The sequence below is a fragment of the Chiloscyllium plagiosum genome, unplaced genomic scaffold, assembly GCF_037043375.1.
Source record: "Chiloscyllium plagiosum isolate Xiang-an unplaced genomic scaffold, Cpla_swu_hap1 HiC_scaffold_28, whole genome shotgun sequence".
NCBI lineage: Eukaryota > Metazoa > Chordata > Chondrichthyes > Orectolobiformes > Hemiscylliidae > Chiloscyllium > Chiloscyllium plagiosum.
Genome location: NW_028270166.1, coordinates 3,026,471 through 3,048,100, shown reverse-complemented (window position 1 = coordinate 3,048,100; position 21,630 = coordinate 3,026,471). Strand labels below are relative to the sequence as shown.

At 44.9% G+C, this 21,630-nt stretch overlaps 1 protein-coding gene across 1 annotated transcript in view; it reads right to left on the bottom strand.

Moving 5' to 3' along the window:
• The window catches only part of LOC122565058 (unconventional myosin-IXb-like), a 51,118-nt gene that overhangs the window by 20,697 nt on the left and 8,791 nt on the right, over window positions 1-21,630 (bottom strand). The window contains exon 2 of the mRNA XM_087975838.1: window positions 2,913-3,814. Coding sequence (XP_087831964.1) covers window positions 2,913-3,749 — 837 coding nt within the window. The 5' untranslated portion in view covers window positions 3,750-3,814. The remainder of the gene's footprint in view (window positions 1-2,912; window positions 3,815-21,630) is intronic.

Here is a 21,630-nt window from a genome sequence, read left to right as displayed (position 1 = left end):
CCAACAGAGTCCCAGCCTGGGCATTGACTAACACAACACACTGCAGTCCAAAAGGATCAACCTCAGATCCGAAAGCCTGCAGTCTCTCCTACAGCAAACCCACAAGAGGCAGGGTTTTTAAATTCATTCACTGGATGAGGGTGTCACTGGCTAGGCAGCATGTATTGTCCATCCCTCATTGCCCAGAGGGCAGGTGAGAGTCACCAAATTGCTGTGGGTCTGGAGTCACATGTAGGCCAGACCAGGTCAGGATGGCGGTTTCCATCCCTGGAGGACATTAGTGAGTCAGATGGGTTTTTCCTACAATCGAACAAAATAATCTCCCCATTTCTTCAACAAGATTGATTTTAAGCATATATTTTTCTTCTCTATAGACTTGTGACCTATTAACAAAAATCCAACACTTTTCGGAGTGTCTCAATTTCATTCAAATTGCTGCAAACGATGAAGGAAGCTCTCAGGAAATAATGTCACAAAAATCCCACAGTTAGATTAAAATCCTCCTCCTGAGCAACACAGTCTGCTCTCATCTTCAGGACAAGGAGCACTATCTCCAAATGACATTTTCCTTCATATCCAGTACGCTGAACATTCAAAGAGAGACTAACATCTACACTGAACAGATCAGTGATGGGGCCCATTCTGTGATTTTATTAAAACGTTCATCAGGGTGAACCATGGAAAAGGAAGTGCATTACAGCGAATGAAGCACTGTGTTTTTGAAACAGTGTCACTGATGTTGCTCATCAGTCACATGTGGGGCACATGAAAGGACAAGGGAGGAGCTTACGGAGGGAATTGCAGAGGTTAGGACCCTGGTGACTGAAGCCATAGCCACCAATGGGGGAGCAATCAAAATCAGGGTGACTTGAGAGTGCGGAATTAGAGCAGTGGAGATCTGGCTGGGTGTGTGGGGGACAGCAAGGTTCCAGAGACTGGGGTTACAGGGAATGGTGAAGGCATGGAGAAACTTAAAAGTAAGATTGAGAACTTTTAAATGGAAGTATGGTCAGGACAGGAGTCAACGTAAGTCAGCGAGCACAGGACAAGGATACAGGCTAAGCTCATAGCCACACAATTATAGGATTTCCCCTTGTCCCCAAAACCCCAGCCCCTAAACATGAGCATGTGACCATCTCGAAACCTTTACCTCGGTCACACTGCCTCAACAAATTGACACAATGATCTGAAAACAGAGGCTGCCATAAGCTGAACCTAAAGCAGGAAATTCTCAGGTTGCATTGTGTTTTTCTGCTGAGTAACCTGATCTCAGTGATCAGCTCAAAGTGGTGGTTGGGGGGTGGGGTGTGGGGTACAGCTGCTGAGAATCATGCCTCTCGATCCTTCCTAGTATTCGGTAACTCCCGTTCCAAAATAAGTCGGTTCAGGTGAGTACACATTGGACTCTCAGATAGTCAATCAGCTACTGACACACAATTCCCAAGATAGTCCCCATATCGGAGTGAGAGTGAGGAAGAGTAAGCTGGAGAATGAAACAGAAATGTACATGACCACAAACGGAAAACTACAGAGACAGAGAGAAAGACAGACAGGAAGCTAGACAGAGGAGTTTGCTTAGTCCTGACTGCACTGCAGACTAACAGTGTTTACTGGCTGTTGGTCCCGAGCTGTGTGGGGAGGTCTCCAATCAGAGACAAGAGCATCAAGGTCCATTGACTTGGGGCTTCAGGCTGCAACAGGAGAGTCAGCTGAGCTGATACAGGCCTCTTACAGAGAATTAAAAACAGGAAGATTCTTTTTCTTTCTGACAGGAGGGAAGAGTATAAGCTGTAAAATCCCCTCCCCCACACAAACAAACCACCAACCACATCTTCTGCTTTATGGCTTCATACAGGAGACTCAGAGAGAACTGAAAACTCGAGAACTGTGAGGAAAAGGGTCAAGCCTGCATTTCCCAGCCTGAGAGTCCAATCCAGTCAGAAGCTGTCAACTCTCCAGGAAGGAGAGATTCACCAACAGGATACTGAGGGGAGCAACATCTAGAAGGAAGATTACTGGCATGTTAAAGGCAATCATGTTCCTCTTGAATTTGTTGGAACAGTTTTGTTGGCTGATGGACATTATATCCAATCAGGTAATCAATTCACTCTGATTGGCTGTGGATGTCAGTGAGGATGAACGATTAATAGCAAATGGGGGGAAAGAGTGATGAACCAATGATGTGAGAGTGAATCAGGTGGAGCAGAATTGTCCTTCAAGAAGAGATTTAACTGGAATTAGAAACTGTTATTCTACAATTTCCTCCAATGTCTTCAATAGATCAGGGTAGGGGAGAAAACACTAAGTGCATTGGGGAGCCACCGTGCTGGGGGCAGGGAAGGGAGGGATCAGAACTCAAAATAATTCCTTAGGGTTTAATTACATCAAGGTCGTGTTTGAATGCAGACTTATCATGAGAGAAAGTGCATTGTGTCCCAGCAATCACCGGATGTGTTGAATGGAAATGGTAGAATTACTTGAAAGGAATAAATTGTGAAAGGCTGCTAGCAGTAACAAGGGGAGGATTAACTGGATGATGGCACCAAGAAGTCAGTGAAAGGTTTGTCGTGTCAAACGGACCCTTTCCAGCTCTGCTTCGCATGATAATTCCGTGACTGTAACAAGCAGCAGGTCAGGCAGCATCTAAGGAGCAGGAGAATCAACGTTTCGGGCATGAGCCTCCTGCTCCTTGGATGCTGCCTGACCTGCTGCGCTTTTCCAGCAACACATTTTCAGCTCTGATCTCCAGCATCTGCAGTCCTCACTTTCTCCTACTGTAACAAGTAGCCAATTGTCTGCCTGCTTCAATCCAATTCAGCATGGAAGTCAAATAGCAATTTTCTTTTTCTGAAGAAACTCAAAGTGCCTGGCGATTTTCAGGATAACAGGAAGCGAACGTTCTAGCATCTTACCTCAAGAACGGGCCCGGCTCCCAGGATGGTCCTCTCGACTCTGCTGGCATAACCCTTCTGGCTGAGTGCGGTCAGGCAATGGATGAGGAAATTGGTGCTTTGGGTTTTCCCAGAACCACTCTCACCTGAGATGACAATGCACTGATTCACCTGCTTCCTCCGCATGGTGTTATAAGCCACATCTGCAATTGCAAAGATGTGAGGCTCCAGTTTCCCCAGCTGGTGGTTTTCATACATCTTCATGTATTTGGGATTGTAAATGGGCAGGAACCTAAAGGGGTTGATGGCAATCAGGATGCTGCCAGCGTAAGTGTAGATTTTGTGTTTCTGGAACCTGGTTTTGAAGGTCTCTAAGATAGTTTCTTCAGTCAGATGGGGCAGTTTGCACAGGTCATCGTACAGGTGTGACTGAGGGGGCAGGAAACCTCGCTCCAACAACCTGCGTCTCTCCCTCTCCTTCGCCAACAGCTGCAGGTTGATGTAACGAATGGAGCCATCAGTGTTCCGTTCCTGGAGGAGGAAGTAATACCCCTCGCTCTGCGAGTGCTTCTCCTGCGCCCTCCGAGGCCACAGCAGCACCCGCTGGACTGGCAAATCGTTGGCATCGAGAATCCACTCCTCTCCTCCAGACTCCTTCACCTCTGCCAATACGTAACATTTTGACGTGTCCAGGTTCAGTTTGCCAGTCACCTCTCGGATGACTTCCCCAGCCGTCACATCTTTGGTAGCCGGTAATAGGCAGCAGATGGAGTTCTCAGTGTACAGGCTTGGGCAAATCTGAAGGGTATAGATCTTGCCCTCTCGATTATCTGCAGCTCCTGCATCTTTAATACTCATATTGCCTCGTGTCGCCCACTCACCATTCCGCACTCAATTTGTGCTCAGGGTATGTCTCCATCAATCTATGAGACACGAGGGTAGAGAGGGTAGACAAAAAGTACACACAGACTATTAAACATCTCTTCAAATACATTTCAAACTTACAGAGAAAGATACACAAATTGCAGATTTCCCATCAAACCCTCCCAGGACAGGGACAGGGACAGTACAGGGTTAGGTACAGAGTAAAGCTCCCTCTACACTGTCCCCTATCAAACCCTCCCAGGACAGGGACAGGGACGGTACAGGGTTAGGTACAGAGTAAAGCTCCTTCTACACTGTCTCCCATCAAACACTCCCAGGACAGGGACAGGGACAGTACAGGGTTAGGTACAGAGTAAAGCTCCCTCTACACTGTCCCCTATCAAACCCTCCCAGGACTGGGACAGGGACAGTACAGGGTTAGATACAGAGTAAAGCTCCTTCTACACTGTCTCCCATCAAACAGTCCCATGACAGGGACAGGGACAGGGACAGTACAGGGTTAGGTACAGAGTAAAGCTCCCTCTACACTGTCCCCTATCAAACCCTCCCAGGACAGGGACAGTACAGGGTAGGTACACAGTAAAGCTCCTTCTACACTGTCCCCCATCAAACCCTCCCAGGACAGGGACAGGGACAGGGACAGTACAGGGTAGGTACAGCAAAAAGCTTCCTCTACACTGTCCCCCATCAAACCCCCCCAAGACAGGGACGGTACAGGGTTAGGTACAGCGTAAAGCTTCCTCGATGTTGTCTCAGAGACTCCCAGGGTGGGTGCTCTCTTTAACTATCCCACTGCCACCAACAGCAATTTCACATCCTCAAAACATTCAGGCCCCTGCAAGCTCTACAGTGGCAAGTTTGAAGAGCACAAACATATTTTAGCAATAAAATCTCCTTCTCTGCTTACACAGTCATCGCTTGGAACCAAAAGAGGGAACTCTCTGTTCAATATCACAGTCTATCACTTGCTATGGAATGTGACAGTACAAGTGGCAAGGTTGGGGGGGTGTTCAGGAACGTGGTTCAGCAGTCAGTTCCCAGTCACAAGGGACAATTCTAACTCAAAGCTGCCCCACGTTCAGGGTGAAAGTGGAGTCTGATTTGACAAGGATGGCACAGTTTATTATAACCTCTCACTGCTTTGCACCTCTATTTCTGTGGAAGGCAATTCAATGTTTCAAGCAACCTTCTCTTTATAATTTTCATTATTGTGAAGTCACAAAAGTTACAGTAATTAAGATTATCATTTTAAAGTGATAAATTTGAAGTTCTTGAACAATAGGATCTGTGTTCCCTGTTCACTGATAGCCCAGGAAGGACAGTACCCGAGCACCTTGCAGTGTGCTCAATATAACCCAGCGATACAGTGCTGACTCTGTCACCTCTAACAGGAACTCAGTGACTCTGAGCGCAAGGACACGAGACAAAGACTGAAAGGAGCTGGATTGAGAGATTCCCCATCACGGAATTACTAGGTCATAGTTCCAGACAGAGGGGTGAAACTCAAGTGATGAGTGGCCAATGACTCAACATTAATTCAAAAATTGTAAAGGGAAGGCAGATCTATGTGAAATTTAGACAGGTTTCACAGAACCTGCCAACATAAAATACATCAGTTTTAAAATGTAAACCAGTCCATTTTACTTGGTGCCTGAAGTCACAATTTCACAGATATTTTTGTTCACTTTTTAAAATTATAAATTGCATATCCACATTTTCAATGGAATTTACCATTTAAACTTATTCTACCATCAGGCTAATAATTTCACACAAACAGTTGAAATGCTCCCTGCACATCTCAGGTATCATTGGTTTCCTTAAGAAATGAAATCTTACTTGTCACCACAACCACCTTTTTCCACCCTCCGTAACATTGATCCCCACCCAACCCCAGATCATCTGTGAAAACCCTCCTTCACGTTGCTGTCCCCTCAGACCCAATTACCTCAGTGTCCTGACCAGCATCCCACACTCCAGCTTGTCCGAAATTCTTTGTCCAAGCTTGTTTCACTCATTCGGTCAGGCAGCATCCAGGGAACAGGAGATTCGACGTTTCGGGCACAGGCCCTTCTTCAGGAATGGCAATGCCTTCAGATTCCTGAAGAAGGGCCTGTGCCCGAAACGTCGAATCTCCTGTTCCCTGGATGCTGCCTGACCTGCTGTGCTGTTCCAGCAATAAAGTTTCAACTTTGATCTCCAGCATCTGCAGACCTCACTTTCTCCCTGTTTCACTCATTCCCCCTGCTCACTGACCAGCTATGGGCTAAGCAATGACTCCCCTTTAACACACACATCCTTGCAATTCCACCCAGAGTCTTGCCCTTTCCTACCTCTAACCTGCTACAGCCTCTGGATTAAGTGATGTCCCAAGTTCTGATCTTGCCTTCATTCTCAATTGAAACGATTACACCAGACATGGCAATGCCTTCAGATGGAGAGACCCGAATTCTTTCCCACTCCTTCTGGGGGTTTCACAGAATGACCTCTATAAACAAGGTTTAAACAATAATCCTGAAGCTTGGGACAATTTATCTTGAGAAAACAGCGCTGCCCAAAGTGGGCTCACAAATGTTGGGTCCTGAGCTTACCCTCACCATGCTCATAGCAACATGCTTACCCCCACCATCTTTGCTCACAGTTCACATTGCCAGGGGGATTCATGAATATTTACAACCCTGAATATGAAATCACAGTGGGAAAAGGTTTGGGAAGCACTCAAGGCACTATGGGACATAGCAGAGTACAATGGGATCTTGATCAGATGGGCCAATGGGCTGAGAATTGGCAGATGGAGCTTAATTTAGATAAATGTGAGGTGCTGCATTTTGGAAAAGCAAATCAGGGCAGGATTTATACACCTAATGGAAAGATCCTAGGGAGTGTTGCTGAACAAAGAGACCTTGGAGTGCAGATTCATAGTTCCTTGAAAGTGGAGTTGTAGGTAAACAGGATAGTGAAGTCAGCATTTGGTATCCTTGCCTTTAGTGGTCAGAGCATTGAATAAAGGAGGTGACAGGTCATGTTGTGACTATACAGAACTTTGGTTAGGCCACTGTTGAAAAACTGCAATCAGTTCTGGTCTCCTGCTATAGGAAGGATGGTGTGAAACTTGAAGGGGTTCAGAAAAGATTTACAAGGATGTTGCCAGGGTTGGAGGGCTTGAGCTATAGGGAGAGGCTGAATAGGTTAGGGCTGTTTTCCCTGGAGCGTCGGAGGCTGAGGGATGACCTGATAGAGGCTTATAAAATCATAAGCCTCTATCAGGCTTGTGTGTGTGTGTGTGTCCAAAATTAGAGGTCATAGGTTTAGGCAGAGAAGGGAAAGATATAAAAGGGTTCTAATGGGTGGTATGTGTATGGAATGAGCTGCCAGAGGAAGTGGAGGAACCCGGTACAATGACAATATTTCAAAGGCATCTGGATGGGTACATAAATTGTAAGGGTTTATTGGGATACGGGCCAAATGTTGGCAAATGGGACTAGATTAATTTCGGATAGCTGCTCAGCATGAATGAGTTGGAGCGAAAGGTCTGTTTCCGTGCTGTACATCTCTATGACTCTAACTGCAAGTTTTGTTGCAATGTTCAATTGTAAATCATTAGCACAATTACATTTTTCCACCAATTCATTTTGACACAACCCCCAAAAAATATCTCAATGATTTCATTCATAATTATAAGGCTCGAATGGGAGTTGATGTTTTCTGCTCAGACCAGAGTAGAGACATTGATTCCAGAGTGTGAGGATGTGCAGCATCCCCCGTTTCCCAGGATATATCAGCATCATTCACCCAACGACAGCACAAGATAGTTTGTTTGCATTTCAAACAGTTTATGCTCAAACATTTTTAAAATATATATAAAGAAAAAATGGATAATATATATTATTCAGGGAAAACTTACCTTGAGTGCAAATGCATTGGGGGGGAAAACTCGCAGATTATAGTATACATTTTCTGTATGTTTGGTTTTTTCTATTCTGTTAACTTCAGAAATAGTATTAAGTTCGAGGAAAGACAATGTGGACTTCCTTGTTTTAATTGAGTTCATTTCCTCTAAAAATGATCTTGAATTTTGAAGACGTCAAGTTACATGTGACCATGGTATGAGAGAAGTTTAAATGTACTAATTATCAATGTTGTTAAATATCAATGTAGACATTGGACTTTATGCCAATTCTAATTTTATTTTGTTTGGTATGAATAGTTTATTTAGCTGCGGCCCTTTTAATGTTTTGGCATGTCCATGCATATAGGGTAACCAAAAGGGACTGGTGCGTCACTGGCGTTGCAGCCTGCAGACAGCACTGCCTGATAGTTATTAATGGCTGGAATCAAACTGACACAAGGGCCAAGGGAGGGGCACACAGCTTTTCCAAATCCTTGGCTTTTCTCCAGGCTCGGGTCAAGCGACAGCTTCCACACTGCCAAATGAGAACCCCTCCAACCAAACTAATCCAAGGAATTCATCCATTCTGTCCCCAAACCCCCTGAAGTGCCAGTAATCCCAGGAGGAGGAATGAGAGGTGATCTCATTAAAACATATTGGATCCTTCAGGAGATTGACAGAGTCGGTGCTGAGAGGATAGCTCCCGTCATGGGAGAGTCTGGCACCAGAGGGTTATGTCTCAGAATAAAGGGGCGCCAATTTAAGATGAACAGCAACTTCTTCTCTCAGAGGGTTGTGCCCCTGCCGCAGAGAGCTGTGGGGGCAGAGACCTTGAGGTACATTTAAGGCCAAGATCGATAGATTGTTGATCAGTCAGGAAACAAGGTTTATGGAGAAATGGCAGGAAATTGGACGTGTGGAATGTCGGATTGGCCATGATCCTATTGGATGGCAGAACAGGTGTAAGGGCCTGAATGGCCTCCTGCTGTTCCTATTTCTTACAGTCTAACAAATATTGGCCCCGTTAGTAAGGTTCACATTTTGATGAAGAAAAAACAAATTACCTCCAAATCAGGGCAAACCACTCCTGACCCCCAGCACCAGTCTGTGCACTCTCCCGACTGCTTTTTACATTCTATTTCCACAAGCTTACACTCCAGATGGGAACAGTCCATAGTGGGGCACCTCCTTTGGCGGAGGCTGTAATTACAGTACAATAAGTTTAGATCACCAGCTTCCAGAATAAATCTGGTCACAGGAATGTAGGATGGAAAAATTAAAATACATCATATGATTTTAAAAGGGAGTCTGGGTTACACCTGTGTATCCCCTCCTTGGTCCAAATATTTGCCTCCATTTCATCAGAGGGCAATACTTGCGCAAAGCCAAGGGAGGTCAACTAATTATTTAAATTTTCACATATCTGCTTCAAACCACGACACTCACTGTGGACAATACCCGAGATCTGTGAATGGGAATCTGTGCCACACACTGACTAATCCTGGCTCTCACTCAAACACTGTCTTGTTCCACAGAAGGCTATGACTAACAGAGTTCTCATCTGCAGAGACAGGCTATTAACAGATCATTCAGCATTCAGCTTTTCTTTTGCCAGAAACCACTAGCTTTAGAGTTACAGAACGGTCCCAATACAGAGGTGGTTGTTATGTTGTTGCGTCAGTTACACTTCCTGTCAGATGACACCATCTGACCTGATGTTACTCCAGCAGACCTCATCACTGCCACACTCAGACACCCACAGCTAATAGCTCACATCAGCTCAACCCAGTCAGGACACGCAGTGCAAGGTAATCCTGCACTAGTCAAGTTCAGCCTTGTCACAATGTGTAACACACTTACCTCCAAGACAGAAGGACATCCATCAGGTCAAGCCCCATCTCAGGGACTCCAATATAAAGGTCCAGGCCAGCACTTGGGAGTTGGTTAGGGAAGAACAATGGGGGCCAGACATTGGAAAGCTCTCCCCTTCTTGATCAAATCATTCTGTTGGACCTTTTATATTCAACTGTATAAGTTTAACATCTCATCAGAATAATCTGTGACAGTACAGCATTCCCTCAGTCCCACACTGGGAGGTTAGGCCTGCATTATAAGCTAATGTTTCTGCAAAGGAGCTTACCCTCATGGCCTTCTGATCCAGACAGAACAACAAGGCCAACAGAGCCATGGAAAGCCCCAGAATCACCAGGTGCCAAGTTCAAATCCAGGACTCGAGCACCTAACTTATACTGATGCTCCAATGCAGAACTGAAGGAAACTATATCATAGGAGGTACCATATATCATATGAGACACTAAAATCTCCCACCCCCTCACTCATGGCACTGTTTTGAAAAGGAGTAGAGTTCTCCTCAGTGTCTTGCCCAATATTTATACCTTGATCAATATCACAGAAACACATTATCTGTCATGGGCACACAGTGAACCACATGCAGCAATATTGGCAGATTACAAATATTAAACTGAGATACCTACAGCAGCAGCACAGACTCAGACAGGGCCCATTGCCCAAGTAAAGAGGGAGCTGCTTTCATTGAACATCTGCACTGAGCTCCCATTTATTTATAGAACAAAGCAAATGAAAGAGAATTCTTTAAATAGTGTTTGACAGTCAGAGATGTGTGGTTTTCTGTTGTGTGTTTTGAACAGCTCAGTTCTTGCCAATTGAGCTTGCTTCCCCGTCTCTGCTGCATTAGTAACACTGCAGGGTCACTCGATAGCAACCAGCTCCAAATGAAAGTGCTCAATTGTTGGACATCCTGCATCATTTACAGAGATGTCAAACAGCAAAGAGCTGCAATAACCAGCAGGAATCTGCACAGTGTACTCATGACACCAGATACCATCAGAACAAAGCATTCACCACTTACTTAGCCATCCAATCCCCCTCATCTACACAGCAGATTATAACTTACTTTCAGGCTTCATACAACTTTTTTTATTCATTCATGGAATGAGGGCCTCGCTGAGCTAGGGCAGCCTTGCCCATCATAGAAGGCAATTAAGAGTCAACCATATTACGCTGGGTCTGGAGTCACATATGGTCCAGACCAGGTAAGGACTGCAGTTTCTTTCCCTAAAGGACAGAATTAGCAACCCATAAGACATCAGAATTGCAAATAGACAGTTACAAACAGACAACAAAATGATTCTGGATGCAACTTATTGGCAGGATCAATGAAGGTCACTTGGGTGGAAGAAAAGCTGTACCCACCAAGAGGTAAACCTCAGATTGGGTGTGGAGGTTACAATCGGCACAATCAGTAGTTAAGAGACAGGTAGCAGATGGTGTCACTGTAAAATGGCTAATTTGGGATCTTGCTATGTACATATGGGCTGCACAATTTCCTGGTTTATAAGTGTCCGCATTTCAAAAAAATTCTTTCAATGGTTACAAAATACTTTGGGACATTTTGAGGTTATGATAGGTGCTACAGGAATGCAATTTTATTTCCCTTTAGACAGGAATGATACTGGGAACAGTCTGAAGGCTGTTTCAATTACAACAGAGGCATTCCATAAGCAATGGGCAAAGCTCCCAGAGGGTTTATCCAGGATTCACTATGGTCTATGCTGAAGGCGCTCCACTGAGAATAAGTGTGTGTGTGGGAGCCCGTGCCTCAGTGAGAGTTTGTGTGTGTGTGTGTGTGTGTGTGAGAGAGCCCATACCCCAGTGAGAGTCAGTGTGTGTGGGAGCCTGTACCCCAGTGAGAGTCAGTGTGTGTGGGAGCCCGTACCCCAGTGAGAGTCAGTGTGTGTGTGTGTGACCTGTACCCCAGTGAGAGTCAGTGTGTGTGGGAGCCCGTACCCCAGTGAGAGTCAGTGTGTGTGTGTGTGACCTGTACCCCAGTGAGAGTCAGTGTGTGTGGGTAACCGTACCCCAGTGAGAGTCTGAGTCTGTGTGTGTGTGTGTGTGTGTGTGTGTGCGTGAGAGAGCCCGTACCCCAGTGAGTCAGGATGTGTAGGGCACTGTACCTCTTGGGAGAGTCAGCACTGGCGTTAGTTCATCGTAGTGGTTGCCATCCTAACAAGGAAACAGATTTCTCAATAATAACTAATACGACATGCCTCTAATAGTTCCCATTCACTGATTGACTGTCACAAGTCCCGGATTGTGGTTGCAGACCATCCACCATTGGCTGATCTTGACACTGGAAGCAACTTCACAGAATTTCCCAGGCTGGAATCCAGCCCAACAGCACATCTGTGCATGCCCTGCATCACTTGTCATCGCCAAATCAAAACAATATCATGAACACATTAAAATGCATCTTCCAAATTCTCAAGAATTTAATGGCACTTGATTAGATCTGTCACTGTATAACACTGGGATACAGTACTGGTGGGGACAGGTCTGTCAATGTATAACATTGGGATACATTATTGGTGGGGACAGGTCTGTCCCTGTATAACACTGGGGTACAGTACTGGTGGGGACTGGTCTGTCCCTGTATAACACTGGGGTACAGTACTGGTGGGGACAGGTCTGTCCCTGTACAACACTGGGGTACAGTACTGGTGGGGACAGGTCTGTCCCTGTATAACACTGGGGGACAGTACTGGTGGGGACAGGTCTGTCACTGTATAACACTGGGGGACAGTACTGGTGGGGACAGGTCTGTCACTGTATTACACTGGGATACAGTACTGGTGGGGACAGGTCTGTCACTGTATTACACTAGGGGACAGTACTGGTGGGGACAGGTCTGTCACTGTATTACACTGGGATACAGTACTGGTGGGGACAGGTCTGTCACTGTATTACACTGGGGGACAGTACTGGTGGGGACAGGTCTGTCACTGTATAACACTGGGGAACAGTACTGGTGGGGACAGGTCTGTCACTGTATAACACTGGGGTACAGTACCGGTGGGGACAGGTCTGTCACTGTATAACACTGGGGGACAGTACTGGTGGGGACAGGTCTGTCACTGTATAACACTGGGGTACAGTACTGGTGGGGACATGTCTGACACTGTATAACACTGGGGTACAGTACTGGTGGGGACAGGTCTGTCACTGTATTAAATTGGGATACAGTACTGGTGGGGACAGGTCTGTCAATGTATAACATTGGGATACATTATTGGTGGGGACAGGTCTGTCCCTGTATAACACTGGGGTACAGTACTGGTGGGGACTGGTCTGTCCCTGTATAACACTGGGGTACAGTACTGGTGGGGACAGGTCTGTCCCTGTACAACACTGGGGTACAGTACTGGTGGGGACAGGTCTGTCCCTGTATAACACTGGGGGACAGTACTGGTGGGGACAGGTCTGTCACTGTATAACACTGGGGGACAGTACTGGTGGGGACAGGTCTGTCACTGTATTACACTGGGATACAGTACTGGTGGGGACAGGTCTGTCACTGTATTACACTAGGGGACAGTACTGGTGGGGACAGGTCTGTCACTGTATTACACTGGGATACAGTACTGGTGGGGACAGGTCTGTCACTGTATTACACTGGGGGACAGTACTGGTGGGGACAGGTCTGTCACTGTATTACACTGGGGTACAGTACTGGTGGGGACAGGTCTGTCCCTGTATAACACTGGGGTACAGTACTGGTGGGGACAGGTCTGTCACTGTATAACACTGGGGAACAGTACTGGTGGGGACAGGTCTGTCACTGTATAACACTGGGGTACAGTACCGGTGGGGACAGGTCTGTCACTGTATAACACTGGGGGACAGTACTGGTGGGGACAGGTCTGTCACTGTATAACACTGGGGTACAGTACTGGTGGGGACATGTCTGACACTGTATAACACTGGGGTACAGTACTGGTGGGGACAGGTCTGTCACTGTATTAAATTGGGATATAGTACTGGTGGGGACAGGTCTGTCACTGTATAACACTGGGGGACAGTACTGGTGGGGACAGGTCTGTCACTGTATAACACTGGGGGACAGTACTGGTGGGGACAGGTCTGTCACTGTATAACACTGGGGGACAGTACTGGTGGGGACAGGTCTGTCACTATATTACACTGGGATACAGTACTGGTGGGGACAGGTCTGTCACTGTATTACACTGGGATACAGTACTGGTGGGGACAGGTCTGTCTCTATATAACACTGGGGATAAATGAGTGGTTTTATCATTATCTGGTGATTCCTGCTGGCAAATGCTTGTGGCTGGTGTCCAGTGAAATGTAACCAAATGTGAATGGGTGCCTGAGGAAGGAGGGAGAGGGAATGGGAGATGTTGCGGGGGGAGCCTAGCCATTCATTCCCCACTTCTCAGGGCAATCAAAGGCTTCAGAAATTACTTCCAGATCGGAGGCCAAACACTCACTCACTGAATCCAGGAAACTGCTACTCCCAGTGAACCATACTCAATCCTTTTCAAATCCCTGAACACTCAACTCCAATCTATCTCAAGCATGTTTGAGAACACATTCATGTCCCAGCAAGCAGAGAGCAGCGTCGGAACCAGGCCAACATTTCAAAAGCTGTCAGTCGAAGATCTCACATTCAGGTGAACAGCTTTCAATCTAAAATTGTTGTCAGTACTGATCAGTATTGTCCTACACTGTCCTGGGTTCAGTATTTACCTCTCCCCCTTCCCCCATTACTGACAAACGAATCCCCAAACATGGAAAACACTGCATCATAACCAGGCATAATTGATGACGTACAGAGGGAGAGCCACATGAACAATGCTTCATTCCTACATGTAGTAACCAGTTAGTTCACTTGCATTCCCACTGAGCAGCCACCTGTCAGCCTGAGTAACCCAGAACTCAAACCCTCCCTCCGCCAACCATCCTGACTAGAAGTTGCTGACTGAAATGGAAGGGCGGTGGGGGGGGGGGGGGGTTAGTGCAGTACGTAGTGAAAACAGTTGGAGTAGTTATTTTAGATCAAGTGCTACACAATAAAATAATCTAATTAATAATCCTGATGTAAAAGAGACTTCAGGAAAGACTGACCATAATGTGACGTCATTTGACATTAAGTTTGAAAGCGATATGTTCCAGTCAGAAACTAGGATCCTAAACCTAAGCACAGGCAAGTCTGACGCTACAAGGGGTATGGCAGATTAAGAGATCTGACAATAGACTAATAATAGCTAACATTTCTAAGGCTATTGGAGATATTTTAAGAGAATATAATGAGCAGACTAGATATAGAGGAATCATATGTATTCTGCTCGTGGGTGCAGTGTGTTTAAACTTCCAGATGATTTTCAATAATGTCCTGCGCAAGAAATTGGCAAACAAAATTAAAGCACATGAGAGTGTAGGGGCATGGACTAGCGCAGACTGACAACTGGGGAATTGACAAAGTGAAGCAGAAAATCAGCCATGACCTCATTGATTAGCAGAATGGCCTGTAAACGAGACCAGTTTAGTTTAGGAAACCTTGTTGGCATGGTCAACTTGGGTCGAAGGGCCTACTTCCTGCTGAACGCCTCTATGACTCAATGCGTCAGCTCCTATTTATGATGTTCAAACCTCCCATTCCACAAAGGAGACTCACTGCAGTTGGACCCAGAATAAGGGACTTCAATTACGTGGAGAGACTGGAGAACTAAGATGGATCTCCTCGAGCAGACAGGGTTAACAGGAGATTCAATGGAGACCTTCAAAACCATTGGGCATTTTGACCAACATTCTGCCTTTATTGCAAACCTGACTGGCCCTGCAGCAGTGCAGTTACTCCCATAAGCCAATCATCAATTTTCCTAATGAAGACATTGCGAATGTGTGATCATCGTAAACTACAGTGCACTTGAAAGAGGGATTACAGTCGTGGAGATGTGCAGCACAGAAACAGATCCTTCGGTCTAACTCATCCATGCCAGACAGATAGCATCTATCTCTCCACTCTGCAGGCACCCTGCCTCTATTCCTGATGAAGGGCTTTTGCCCAAAACGTCGAATTTCCTGCTCCTTGGATGCTGCCTGACCTGCTGTGCTTTTCCAGCACCACTATAATCTAGACTCTGGTTTCCAGCATCTGTAGCCCTTGTTTTTACCGAGATATCCTAAACTAATCTAGTCCCATCTGCCAGCACTTTACCCATATCTCTTTAAACTCTTCCTATTCATATACCCCATCCAAATGCCCTTTAAATGTTGTAATTGTACCAGCCTCCACCACTTCCTCTGGCAGCTCGTTCCATACACGCACCACCCTCTGTGTGAAAAGGTTGCCCCTTAGGTCCCTTTTAAATTTTTCCCCTCTCACCTGAAACCTCTGCCCTCTAGTTCTGGACTCCCCCAACCCAGACCTTGTCTATTTACCCTATTAATACCCCTCATGACTTTATAAACCTCTATTATATCACGCATCAGCCTCTGACGCTCCAGAGAAAACAGCCCCAGCCTGTTCAGCCTCTCCCAATAGCTCAAACCCTCCAACACCAACAACATCCTTGTAAATCTTTTCTGAATCCTTTCAAGTTTCACAACATCTTTCCGATAGGAAGGAGACCAGAATTGCACGCAATATTCCAACAGTGGCCTAACCAATGTCTTGTACAGCCACAACATGACCTCCCAACTCGTCTACTAGGCACTATGAACCTGCACTCCAAGTATCTTTGTTCAGCAACACTCCCCAGGACCTTACCATTACAAACCTTACAACATGTTGACTCTGCTCCAGCACTGCTTTTAATTACTCTCCATACCCCCCTGCCCTCTGAAAAATAATCCCCTTGCTTATCAACAATGTACACACTCTGCCTCAGAAATTCCAAGATTTTCTTCCTCAAAACGTTATGGAAGACACCTGACCCTCTGAGAAAAACACTTCTCATCTTGGTCTTAAATGGATAGCCCCTTCTTTTTAAACAGTGACTCCAACGTAGAACATAGTACATTACAGCGCAGTACAGATCCTTCAGCCCTCGATGTTGTGCCAACCTTTGAAACCAATCTGAAGCCTATCTAACCTACACTACTCCATTCTCATCCATATGTCTATCCAATGACCATTAAATGCCCTTAAAGTTGGAGAGTTTACTATTGTCACAGGCAATGCATTCCATGCCTCTACTACTCTGAGTAAATAAACTACCTCTGACATCTGTCCTCTATCTATCACCCCCCAATTTAAAGCTATGTCCCCTCGTGCTAGCCATCACCATCCAAGGAAAAATGCTCTCACTGTCCACCCGATCTAACCCTCTGATTATCTTATATGTCTCAACTGTGTCACCTCTCAACTTTCTCTCTAATGAAAACAGCCTCAAGTCCCACATCCCAGTAAATCTCCTTTCAACACTTTCCAAAGCTTTCACATCCTTCCTATAATGTGGTGACCAGAACTATACACAATACTCCAAGTGCGGCTGCACCAGAGTTTTGTACAGCTGCAGCATGATCTCTTGGCTCTGAAACTCAATCCCTCTACCAATAAAAGCTAGAACACTGTAAGCCTTCTTAACAAACCCATCAACCTGGGTGGCAACCTTCAGGGATCTATGTACATGGACACCAAGATCTCTCTGCTCATCTGCACCACCAAGAATCTTACTATTAGGCCAGAACTCTCGATTCCTGTTACCCCTTCCAAAGTGAATCACCCCGCATTTTTCCACATTAAACTGCATTTTCCACTTCTCAGCCGAGCTCTGCAGCTTATCCCTCTGTAACCTGCAACATCCTTCAGCACTGTCCACAACTCCACCGACCTTAGTGTCATCTGGAAATTTACTAACCCATCCTTCTACATCCTCATCCAGGTCATTCATAAAAATAACAAACAGCAGTGGACCCAAAACAGATCCTTGCGGTACACCACTAGTAACTGAACTCCAGGATGAATACTTCCCATTAACCACCACCCTCTGTCTTCTTATAGCTAGCCAATTTCTGATCCAAACCGTTAAATCACCCTCAATCCCATGCCTCCGCACTTTCTGCAATAACCTACTGCGGGGAACCATATCAAACACTTTACTGAAATCCATATACACCACATCAACCACTTTACCCTCATCCACCTGTTTGGTCACCTTCTCAAGGAACTCAATAAGGTTTGTGAGGCACAACCTATCCTTCGTAAAACCGTGTTGACCGTCCCTAATCAACTTATTGCTCTCTAGATGATTATAAATCCTCTCTCTTATAACCCTTTCCAATACTTTACCCACAACCGAAGGCTCACTGGTCTATAATTTCCAGGGTTGTCTCTACTCCCCTTCTTGAACAAGGGAACATTTACTATCCTCCAGTCTCCTGGCACTATTCCTGTAGACAATGATGACAAAGATCAAAGCCAAAGGCTCGGCAATCTCCTCCCTGGCTTCCCAGAGACTCATAGGATAAATCCCATCTGGCGCAAAGGACATATTCACTTTCACACTTAACAGAATTGCTAACACCTCCTCCTTGTGAACCTCAATCCAGTCTAGTCTAGTAGCCTACACCTCAGTATTCTCCTTAACAACATTGTCTATTTCCGGTGTGAATACTGACAAAAAATATTCATTCAGCGCTTCCCCTATCTCCTCTGACTCCACACACAACTTCCCACTACTCTCCTTGCTTAGCTCTAATCTTACTCTCGTCATCCTTTTAATTCTGACATACCTATAGAAAGCTTTAGGGTTTTTTTCCTTGATCCTATCTGCCAACGACTTCTCATATCCCCTCCTGGCTCTTTGTAGCTCTCTCTTTAGGCCTTTCCTGGCTAACTTGTAACTCTCAAGCGCCCTAACTGAGCCATTACGTCTCATCCTAACATAAGCCTTTTTATTCTAAATGAATACATTTTTGGGTGAATAGATAATATATATAAATCACACAACTTTCATTTATTTTTTAGTTTGGGAATTTGAATTTGAGTTAGTGGCATATGGGTTTTTAGTGTGTCTGAAAGGGTTTAATGATTCACTTGGAAGTATGTGTGTAGCCATGGTGATTCCTTTGAAAAAAATGAGAGAGAAGACTCCCTAGAGGGTCATGGGTTGTTATTTAGAATGGACCAAGTTTAAGAGTGAACTCAGTGAACAGTTGTGGATTAGGCTCCAGCTTGGAAAATCAGGGATTGATTTTATTGCTTTTGTTTTGGGGGAAACACATATAGTTTGGAACAAAATAAGTTGTTTTTTAGGTTCAGGTGGGCAGTTCAGCTGAAGGTGGACGAGTAAATCAGCTGCTTCTGAGGAAGGGAGAAGATAGTTAGATTTATTACCTCATATGTAAGGAACTTAGTAAAAGTTCCAGATCAGAAGTTCTTAGTTAATTTTAAGATGAGAAACTTCACATTCAATTGTATGAAGACTTCAGGAAGAGGCTCTCAGTCTCTCAAAACAGGGAGTTAAAGCTAAAGTTATAGAGTTAAAGGGATGCTTTTGGGATTAACAGGATAATATTTTTACCAAGTGTTTTGAAACCTATAAACATATGTCAAATGTAAACATTTTGTTTATTCATTCATGTATTTCCACCTGGCTCACAGAAGTAGCAAAAACTTAGACACCAAGCTCAGAGATGGTTTCATTCTCGTGACACTGCGGTAGAACAACTCCAGAACTCCACTCCATTCTCACACTCAATGTTATCTGTTTTTTGCCTGGACAATAGTTAGCCTCAGAACCCATAGACCAGAATTCCTGCTGAACATTTCACTGAGTGACCCTCCCCTGCTGGAGTGAGGAGGAGGCAGCTGCTTTCATTAACAAGTGGATGTGTCCGTCTGAAGAAGCTCAAAGTATATAGATACAAGAACAACATAGATCTATAGAACACCATTAACGCAGTAAAATGATCCAAAAAGGCTTTCTCAAGAATAATCAACAAATTCGATGCAGGTACTCTCGCAACATTTCAGCAGATTATTATAGCATAATAATCTATAAGCCAAGTGCAGATAAATGGCATTAGCGTAGTTTGCCGTTTGCTGGTCAGTATAGACATGGTGGGCTGAAGGGATTGTTTATATGCTGTACAACTTGACCACTCCGAAATTTGACACCAAGTCACAAAAGGAGATATTAAAACACGTGATCAGAGGTGTTTTCAGAGCTGTTGGATTTAAGAAGCTTCTGAAAGGAGGAGGTTTGGGGAGGGGGGGGGGAAGAGAGAGAGAGAGAGATGGAATTTCCAATCCAAGCATCCCAGGAGGCTGAAGACATTTCCATCAATGATGGAACAAGGATTGGGGAATGTAGGAATCTTCGACTGTTGCAGAACTGGAGATTACTGAGGCTGTGCCAGTGGTTAATACAAACAGATCTTGTTCTGCTTTCAGTTATCCACCAATGAGGTTAATGCACAGAATTTTCATGCCTCACTCAGCTCTTCTATCAGATATGTGGCAGTATCCTGTTTCAATCATGTCATTCATTCTGTGGGCTTGCAGAGTATCTGCTGATCTAATCAAGATCTCCATCAGTTATCGAACCACATCTATCTCTGCACAATGTGACATCGCTCCCTCTTCTGTGTCCTCAAAACTGTTGATTTAATTAACAGTTGGAACAGTTTGGGATGTTTTATTGTGGTACAGAAGCTGCACAATTTGCTAATGGCGCTGTAACAAACTGAGTCATTGTTATGCTTGTATGGCATTGGTTTGAAACATCTGCTGTTAAAATGGAACCTATTTTCTTTACCCAGTTTCAAAATGGAGGCCTCGAGATAACGTGAATATCAGCCAAGGTCAGATTGTTGGAACTGTGAGTTAGTCAGGAATTTGTGAAGATCTACAGAACAGACTGTTTCAGCAATCTATGTAAGAAATATAACAATATTGTTCCCTTTCATTGTCTTTTTCCATTTCTAGAGGATACAAGAATTTTACATTTATGTAGCACCATCTCCGACTTCAAGAAGAGAAGTCTTGCTTAAGTTATAAAATAAAACACTGGTCAGAGGACAGCTGGAATACTGTGAACAGGTTTAGATCCCTTACCTAAGGAAAGATAGACTGGTATTGGAGGCAGTCCACAGACAGATAACTTAGTTGATCCCAAGTATGGAGGAAGGTTGGGTCAGTACTCATTGGCATTTAGGAGAACGAAGGGGACTTATTGAAGCATCAAAGATTCTTAGGGGGTCCGATGGTATAGATGAGAAGCTATTACCCCTTGTAGGAGGATCTCGGACCAGATGACATCATCTCAGAATATGAGGTTGTGTATTAAGACAGAGATGGGGATACTTTGTTTTCTGTCAGAGAGGTGTGAATCTGCGCAATTATTTACTGCAGAGGGCTGCCAAGGTTAGGTCATTAAGTAAATTCATGGCTGAAATAGACATTTTTAACCAGCAAGGGAATCAAGGGCAAAAGCAAGCAAGCGGAGTTTCAGAAACATAAATAAAGTGGCGGTGGTGTTGGGTATTTTGAAAAGCATTAGGATAGACAAGTTCCCAGGATCTGGTGGGATCTATCCCAGCATACTGAGGGAGATGAGGGAGGAAATTGCTGGGGTCTTGATATTTGTATCTATTTTAGCCACAGGAAAGGTCCCAGAGGACTGGAGAATAGCCAACATTGTTCCTTTGTTTAAGAAGGGCAATGGGGATAATTGGAGAAATTACCAGCCGATGAGCCTTATGACAGTAGTAGGAAAATTATTGGAGAAGATTCTTAGGTACAGGATTCATCCACATTTGGAAAAATGTGGACTTATTAGTGACAAAACACTTTGTGCAGGGAAGGTCATATCTCACAAACTTAATTGAGCTTTTTGAGGAAGTAACAAAGATGATTGCTGAGGGCAGGGTGGTAGACAATATGGCTGATGGAGTTTAATCTGAACAATGCAAGGCCTTTGACATGGTTCCATATGGCAGGCTAATACAAAAGGTGAGCTAGTAAGGTGGATACAGAACTGCCTTAATCATAGAAGACAGAGAGTAACCATGCAAGGGTGTTCTTCTGACTGGAGATCCATGCCCAGGGGTCTTCCACAGGGATCAATGCTGGGACCCTGTTGTTTGTCATGTATATAAATGATTTGGAGGAGAATATATGTG